Raw genomic sequence first — 9,073 nt, forward strand, 5'->3', positions numbered from 1 at the left:
GTAAAGTTGCAAAGTCGATGAACGAAATGAGCATCGAGACTAGCACCAATGGTTAGAGCATCAAGTGAAAAGTATGCCCAACCCCCCTTTCAGGGTCCTAAATCCAAGTCCCTAGGAGCTAGAGCACTTCAAAAGTACAGCACTTTTTCAAGGTTTCCCGACTATCGGAAACAACAGTTGTGACCTTGAGATGAAAACTATTGAAAATGAAAGCAACGCATAAGGGAATGAGAGTACATATGAGAAATATACACCAGTGACCTTGAAGGTCTTGCACCAAGGTTAAATATTATTTTTTCCAACATTTTAGTAGGTTTTTACATTATTTCTTATATAAAATTCAACATTGATCGAACTTGACCCAATGCCGTCGCTCTAGTAGATGAGAATTGCCGGTAGAGGGCCTAGCTATAGACTTATCATAAAACGATCCAATATTTTGATAAGAAAAAATTTAAAGTATTAGTTTTGACCGCAACATAGCCGGCCCAGTTTTTGGTCACAAATCCAAAAATAACATCACTTGCGGTCACTATTTACAGTGATCAACTTCACAATAGGTCTTTTGTAGCTACCCGTTGCAGTTTTTACTAGCGCTGATCTGGCTATTTGGTCGTCACTCTTATGAACTTCTTGAATTCTTCCTAACGGGAAGTTGAATGGATGCACATTCTTATCAACTATCCAAACCAGGTCACCAGTTTTTGGCTCGATAAGTTCTTCCTTGGCCCACTTCGTCCTCTGTTGTAGGCTTGGCAAATACTCAGACATCCAACGGTTCCATACGGCAACTAGGATGCTATGTTGACCCCTGAACAGCTTTCTGTAACTCGCAGTAGTTCCAGAAAACAACGCATTTGGCCAATTAATGCTAATTTGACCTATCAGAAAGTGGTTTGGTGTCAGTGGCTGTAAATGGGTGACATCTCCACTAACATCCGTAAGTGGTCGGTTGTTCATTAACTGCTCAACTACACAGAGTACTGTGCGAAGTTTGTCTTCAGTTAAGCTCTGTTTGCCGAGAACATTGTACAAAGCTTTCTTGCAAGATTTCACAAGACGTTCCCATACACCTCCAAAGTGAGGAGCTGCAGGCGGGTTGAAGGTCCACTTGATGCTCTCCTCTGCCAGTCTACTTGCTATTTCGTCTTTCCTGTGCTGCTGGAAGGCTTCCTTGAACTCTCTAGCCGCTCCAACAAAATTTGTTCCATTGTCAGAGATTATTGACTGAGGTTGACCTCTTCTTGCAATGAACCTATGAACAGCACCAATGCAAGCTTCAGTGTCCAAGCTGTCAACCCTTTCCAGATGAACAGCTCTAACACTCAAGCAGGTAAAGAGACACACCCATTTCTTCATTGTACGTCTGAACATCTTTACTTCAAACGGTCCGAAATAATCGACACCGGTATTTGTGAATGGTCGGACATTCTTCTTCACTCGGTGTGTCGGTAAATCACTCATCTGTGGAGTTTTACCGCTAGTAAACAGTCGACATGTTAAACAATTGTGTTTCACTGCTCTCAGCGCGCTTCTTAATCCAAATATCCAAAATTTCTTCTGTACTTCGTTCCAAATATACTCCACCCCTTCGTGATGAAAAATTTTGTGCTGATAGCTCAGAAGCAATTCGACTGCTCTATGTTCGCTAGGCAAAATAATTGGGTGTTTTGTCTCGAATGGTGAATTAGTTCTCCTCAGTCGTCCTTTTGCTCTCAGGACAACGTTAGAATCAATGAATGGAGATAAGGAAACAATTTTGCTGTTTGAAGAAACTGTTTTCTTGGATTTCAAGTCATCAATTTCTTTAGAATAGACTTCCAGCTGAACTATTTTCCAAATCAATTGTACAGCATCTTCTAGTAGTGAATGCACTTCAGAGTTTTTTCTGGCAAGCGATAAAATCCAAGCAATTGTTCGCCTCAATCGGTTGAATTGGCTGTATCGTTTCCAATCGACTACACCAATTACTTCGTTTGCCACGTAAACTTGAACATTCATATCCTGCTCGGCTGGAAGCTGATTATCTTCGTTTAACAAGATGGGTTGTAGCAGCCAATCAGGACCCTTGATCCAATTACTGTTGGCTATGTCATCGAAGCTGAGACATCTTGTTCCAAGTTCGGCTGGATTCTTGGCCCCTTCCACGTAGTGCCATTCCTCCACAGTTGAAGTGTCGAGTATTTCTGCTACTCTGTTTGCAACAAAAGTAGGCTGTTTCTCGTTGCTCGATCTTATCCACTGTATAACTGTCGTAGAATCAGACCACATAAAAACTTTATGGAAATGAATTGAGTGTTCCTTCATGATTGTGTCTTTCAGTCGATTCCCGATTAATGCTGCCATGAGCTCAAGTTTTGGAATTGTATGAAGCTTTACAGGTGCAACTCTGGCTTTTCCTATGATAAAGGGTACTTTACGCTCTGATTGATTGTTTTCTGTTACAAGATATGCTACCGCACAAAATGCGTCCTCTGAAGCATCACCGAAAACGTGCAACTCATTTCGATTGTTTTCGCTCGACGTTTCATACCATCTGCTGACTTCAAACACTTCACCGGCATTCAATTCTCCGACCCAATCCAAGAATTGATCACTGAGGTTCCCGTCGATAAATGAGTCCCATTGTTGTCCTCTTGTCTGCCATATGCCTTTCAGGATTATTCTTCCACGGATTACAAATGGAGCTAGAAATCCCAAAGGATCAAAAACGCTAGAGACAATTGATAGCACTTTTTGCTGGGTCCAATATTTTTCAGGCTTAAACTGTAAACCTCTGCATACTTTCAGCGTGTCAGTTTTATTCCATTCTAATCCAAGAATCGTCAGGGCCTTGTCATGTACTTCATCTTCATCAAAATTAGTAGCCCACTTAGTTAGTTTGAAACCACCTTTTGCTAAAAGAGCAAATAATTCTGCTTTGACGTCAGCAGCTTCTTCCCAACTCTGCAGCGAGACAAGTAGATCATCCATAGAGAAGTTATGGCATGCTATGTGACTAGCTCGATCTGAATTTTCAGCATTGTCCGTTGCACATCTTTGTAGCGCAAAGTTTGCACAAGTTGGAGACGATTTAGCGCCAAATATATGTCTATCTTACTGATACGTTACTAATTGATCATTTTCATCTGACCATAGAAACCGTAGAAACTTTCGATCTTCCAGTCTGACTTCAACTTGAAGGAACATTTCTTCAATGTCGGCACACAAAGCATATCGGTTCTCTCGGAATCGTGCCAAGATTCCCATCAGACTGGCTAGCAAATCCGGACCTGCTAGAAGAATGTCGTTGAGACTTTTCCCGCAAACTTTACTGGCTGCGTTACATACTCTCCTCAGTTTGTCGGGTTTGTGAGGATTCAAAACTGGGTGTTGTGGTACATACCAGACTTGTTGATTGGTTGTTGCTGCCAAGTCGCTGCTAGAAAGAATTGAGATATATCCTTTACTAAGATCTGATTTAATTGTTTCTGTATATTTCACTTTAAGTAATTCGTCTGTCTGTAATCGACGCTGCAACCCTCGAAGATGTCCAAATGCTGATGAAAAATTGTTGGATAAAGCTGCTTGTTCACCGTTCCATAATAAACCAACTTCATATCGTTCACCGTTGAATTTGATCGTTGAGTTTAGAATCTCGGTGGCTAGTTTGTCTTTTTTTTGTTCTCTTGTCGTCAACTTTAAGTGTTCCGTAGGACTCCATATCCCACCACTTCTTGACAACTTCAGCTAGTTTCATGTCGTCATTGTTGGCTACATGACACGCTGCGTTGAGTTTTAGCTGATTAATTGGAACTGGACCACTGACTGTCCATCCAAGTGGTAACCTAATAGCCCACGGTTTGTTCTCACCGCCATTTTTGTATTCGACGGGTCGAATCAGTTCATAAGCATTCTGGCCTAGAATGATCGCAACTTTCTTCATATCGATCTGCTTGAAACCCACACACTTCAAGTACGGATACTTTGCTTTCATCTCCTGGACATTGTAAACGCTTGTTCCAATTTCCAATTTGTTTTGACGGTGAATTGTGAGTAGCTTTCCTTTGTCTTGCATACAGTTAGCCGGCCCAATTGTAGTCTGAACCGTCCGAGTTTTATTGTCATTTGAACTGAAGGCTGACTCGCTGGGCTTTGGACTTTTCTTGAAATCAGGTTTCTTACCGAACTTTGTCGTTTGTGTTTCGAATTTTGACGATGTACGCGCAGAATGAACTAATCGCTCATGTAATTGCGCTTTTTCTTGCAACCAATTATTAAACTCGACCAGGTTTGGTATTTATCTTGCTTTGGTTGGGGCCTCTATAAAGGCAAACCATCGACGCTTTGTATCTAACGGCAACTTGCTGACCGCAATATCAAGGTTTCTAGAAGAAAACAAGTCGTTTGAGTACCCAAATTGCTGTAGAATGTTCACAAACGTTGATACCGTATCAGCAAACTCTATCAAGGATGATAAGTCGCTAAATCTAACCTGAGGGAAGTTCTGAATTTTGGCAAGTTGTGAAGAGACAATGTGATGAGGCTGGCCAAACTTTCTCTGCAGTGTGTTCCAAGCCTGATCGTACATTGTTCCAGAGTAGCCCATTCCATTGACAGCTCGTTTTGCTTTTCCAACAAGCAATGTCTTCAAATGGCTCATTTTCTTGTCTCGACTAATACTGCTGCTGTGTATTGTAGACAGAAACATTCCACTCCATTCAGACCAATCCAATGGATTACCATCAAATTCGCGCAATTTTAATTTTGGCAAACTTCTGTTACCATTGTTGGTTGGTGTTGAAAAGATATCATTACCGTTGTCCCTTGGAGACAAGAATGAATTTGAATAGGCGTATCTATCAGGTGAAAATCGTCTATCTCTGCTTCCCAGAGGTGTACTTTGAATTCTTGTTTGCTGCTCAAATAGATTTTCGATATCTTCTCCTAAACTGTACTGTTGTCGATACTTTGTTAAACGACTCGAATAACTATCTGTTTTTAAAAAAGAACTTGATGGACGCTCCACTTCTGGCAGTTGAACTTTGAGGTTTTCTGCGTACTCATCGTATTCCGCGTGAAGTTCTTTCGGGGAAAATTCGTCATCAGACTCTGTTTCACTTGATTGTTTAGATTTGTCAGAAGTCTCTCCAGAAGAACTTTCTAATTCAGCTTCCTTCAAGCGAAGTTGAAGCTTTTCCTCAACTTGTCTCATCCGCTCTTCGTGCTCTCTTTGCTTTCTTTCAAACTCCATTTGAAGCTTTTTGGACTCGATGTTGGCCTTCTTTTTGGCCTTCTCCTGTCTTTCTTCAACTTTCTGAAGCTTTAGCAATCTCTTCTCCTCCTCTCTTGTAAGCTTGTTCTCCAATGCGTAATTACCAGATTTACCCACTTGACTTGTGTTTTGAGTCGGACTGTCGCCTTTCTCTTTCTGTGAGCCACTGCTTACAAGGTTTACGCCATTGTCCTGAGGAGTACTGTCCGTTAGAACTGCTGCATTTGGAGCATCTTCTGCCAATGTAGTGAATGTGGAGACTGAAACTTCTCCAAACGAAACCATTCTGTTTTCTGATGCTGCTGCTTTTAGATCGAAAAGATTCAAAATGTAGCATTTGTGATCCGTTAGACCACTTCTGTAGTCAATACATTTCTATGTTACCTCAGAGCAACCAGTCCCACCGTGTTTGGCCTCTACTTTACTCAGCTGATTGAGTAATTTGTCTTCTTCTTCAAAGTACGCGTCAACTTCAGATCTAACTCGAGCAAGACGTTAGTTTCCTTTCAACAATCGTATCAATTCTTCTCTTTTTCTTCTGAGTTGGTCATACTTCTGATTCAAATTAACCACGTCCAAAGAATGCTCTTGACGGCCACGTCTGAATGGAATGATGATTTTTTTGGGAAAATGCTTGTTGTTCTGATGAAGAAGGCATCCACTTCTTGGCAACCTTCTGAGATTTTGTCGACTTCTTGTACATTTTGATAATAAATAACAACGAATATTATCTTTTTAAATGTCCGGGGAGAATACGGACTATTAATATTACGGCTCATATTAGTAGTGAAAAACTAAAAATAACTTTACGAACGTTCTGGTTCGTTTAAAGCTTCAGAAACTTTTCTTGACTGTAATTTCCTTAGGATTTTCTGCAAAACTTTAAGAAAATAACTTGAATTTCGTAACTCAAAAGTCATACAACTTGACTCCAATTACACTAACGCTCGCTCTGTTAGTAATATGTTCACCAGATGACATTTACGAGTGGTAATTAAACGTTACATAACTGACATTTACAGTTAAAGGGAGTATTCTGTTCAGGAATTTAATCTGTTTACATAGCAAATTATTAAGTAAATATGAAATTAACCATATTAAGACAATGATTATGTAGAGAAGTTGAACGTTAAACATAGCAATATGGCGTGATAATTGAAGGTTCATCAAAAACTAACGTAAAACATTTCTGACACAACATTTGACATCTAAACAATCTTTAAAACAGGAAAACTTAATGAATTATTCAAATATTAACCAAAGTTTGTTCATAACTGAAATGGAAAGTATGAATTGGCCCACATATCAAAAGCTGTCAAAATTTTGGCATTGCTCGTGACATTTAGAAAGCGTATTGACACAACGCAACTAATTGATCATATAATTATATGGCAAAAACTAGATGAAATTCGAAAAAGGGAAAATCCGCCGTTCAGGGTAAAGTTGCAAAGTCGATGAACGAAATGAGCATCGAGACTAGCACCAATGGTTAGAGTATCAAGTGAAAAGTATGCCCATCCCCCCTCTTTCAGGGTCCTAGATCCAAGTCCCTAGGAGCTAGAGCACTTCAAAAGTACAGCAGTTTTTCAAGGTCACCCGACTATCGGAAACAAAAGTTGTGACCTTGAGATGAAAACTATTGAAAATGAAAGCAACGCATAAGGGAATCAAAGTACATATGAGAAATATACACCAGTGACCTTGAAGGTCTTGCACCAAGGTTAAATATTATTTTTGCCATCATTTTAGTATGTTTTTACATTATTTCTAATATAAAATTCAACATTGATCAAACTTGACCCAATTCCGTCGCTCTAATAGATTAGAATTGCCAATAGAGGGCCTAGCTATAGACTTATCATAAAACAATCTAATAATTTGATAAGAAAAAACTTAAAGTATTTGTTTTGACCGCAACACTGTTCTGCGCAATCGATTGAACTGGTGGGTGCTGGTTGTCTTCTTCTAAAACGATTGGTTGTTTGAGCCACTCGGGGCCTTGAGTCCACTCACTTCTTGAAGCATCGTCAAAACCAAATCTTGTCGTGCTTAAATTGGCTGGATTCTTCACACCCGCAATTTAATGCCATTCGTCGACTGTTGAAGTGTCCAGTAATTCTGCAACACGATTGGCTACAAAAGTGGGTTGTTTAACGTTGGCTGATCTGATCCACTGAATTACTGTTGTGGAACCTAACCACATAATGTTTTGTGAAAATGAGGAGAGCGCTCTTTCATGATAGCATCCTTCAATCTGTTTCCAGTGACTGCTACCATTAATTCCAGTTTCGGAATTTTGTGATGTTTCACTGGAGCAAATCGTGCTTTGCCCATGATGAACGAAACTTCTCGTTTTGCTTTTCTGGTCTCTGTAACAAGGTATTCTACAGCACAGAAGGCATCTTCAGAGGCATCACAAAAAACGTGCAATTCATTTTTGACGTTTTCATCGCTTGTTTGGTACCATCTGCTCACTTCTAAAGCTTCACCGGCATTCAATTCAACAATCCAATCTGCAAACTGGTTGTTCAAGTTTTTGTCAATGCAGCACTCCCATTGTTGTCCTTTCGTTTGCCATATTCCTTTTAGAATGATTCTTCCTCTGATGACAAACGGTGATAGGACATTTACAGTTAAAGGGAGTATTCTGTTCAGGAATTTAATCTGTTTACATAGCAAATTATTAAGTAAATATGAAATTAATCATATTAAGACAATGATTATGTAGAGAAGTTGAACGTTAAACATAGCAATATGGCGTGATAATTGAAGGTTCATCAAAAACTTACGTAAAACATTTCTGACACAACATTTGACATCTAAACAATCTTTAAAACAGGAAAACTTAATGTATTATTCAAATATTAACCAAAATTTGTTCATAACTGAAATGGAAAGTATGAATTTGCCCACATATCAAAAGCTGTCATAATTTTGGCATTGCTCGTGACATTTAGAAAGCGTATTGACACAACGCAACTAATTGATCATATAATTATATGGCAAAAACTAGATGGAATTCGAAAAAGGGAAAATCCGCCGTTCAGGGTAAAGTTGCAAAGTCGATGAACGAAATGAGCATCGAGACTAGCACCAACGGTTAGAGTATCAAGTGAAAAGTATGCCCAACCCCCCTCTTTCAGGGTCCTAGATCCAAGTCCCTAGGAGCTAGAGCACTTCAAAAGTACAGCAGTTTTTCAAGGTCACCCGACTATCGGAAACAAAAGTTGTGACCTTGAGATGAAAACTATTGAAAATGAAAGCGACGCATAAGGGAATGAGAGTACATATGAGAAATATACACCAGTGACCTTGAAGGTCTTGCACCAAGGTTAAATATTATTTTTTTCATCGTTTTAGTACGTTTTTACATTATTTCTAATATAAAATTCAACATTGATCGAACTTGACCCAATTCCGTCGCTCTAATAGATGAGAATTGCCGGTAGAGGGCCTAGCTATAGACTTATCATAAAACGATCTAATAATTTGATAAGAAAAAATTTAAAGTATTAATTTTGACCGCAACACTGTTCTGCGCAATCGATTTAACTGGTGGGTGCTGGTTGTCTTCTTCTAAAACGATTGGTTGTTTGAGCCACTCGGGGCCTTGAGTCCACTCACTTCTTGAAGCATCGTCAAAACTAAATCTTCTCGTGCCTAAATTGGCTGGATTCTTCACACCCGCAATATAATGCCATTCGTCGACTGTTGAAGTGTCCAGTAATTCTGCAACACGATTGGCTACAAAAGTGGGTTGTCTAACGTTGGCTGATCTGATCCACTGAATTACTGTTGTGGAACCTAACCACATAATGT

At 39.6% G+C, this 9,073-nt stretch overlaps 1 protein-coding gene across 1 annotated transcript; it reads right to left on the reverse strand.

Annotated features, from left to right (window-relative positions):
- Nucleotides 1–519: 519 nt before the first annotated feature.
- LOC142338046 (uncharacterized) lies at nucleotides 520–2,973 on the reverse strand. Its single transcript, XM_075387678.1, has one exon. The coding sequence runs from the start codon at nucleotides 2,971–2,973 to the stop codon at nucleotides 520–522; it is 2,454 nt and encodes an 817-aa protein (XP_075243793.1).
- Between the last annotated feature and the right edge of the window lie 6,100 nt (nucleotides 2,974–9,073).

This window comes from Convolutriloba macropyga, chromosome 4 (genome assembly GCF_964194025.1).
Source record: "Convolutriloba macropyga chromosome 4, txConMacr16.3, whole genome shotgun sequence".
Taxonomy (NCBI): domain Eukaryota; kingdom Metazoa; phylum Xenacoelomorpha; order Acoela; family Convolutidae; genus Convolutriloba; species Convolutriloba macropyga.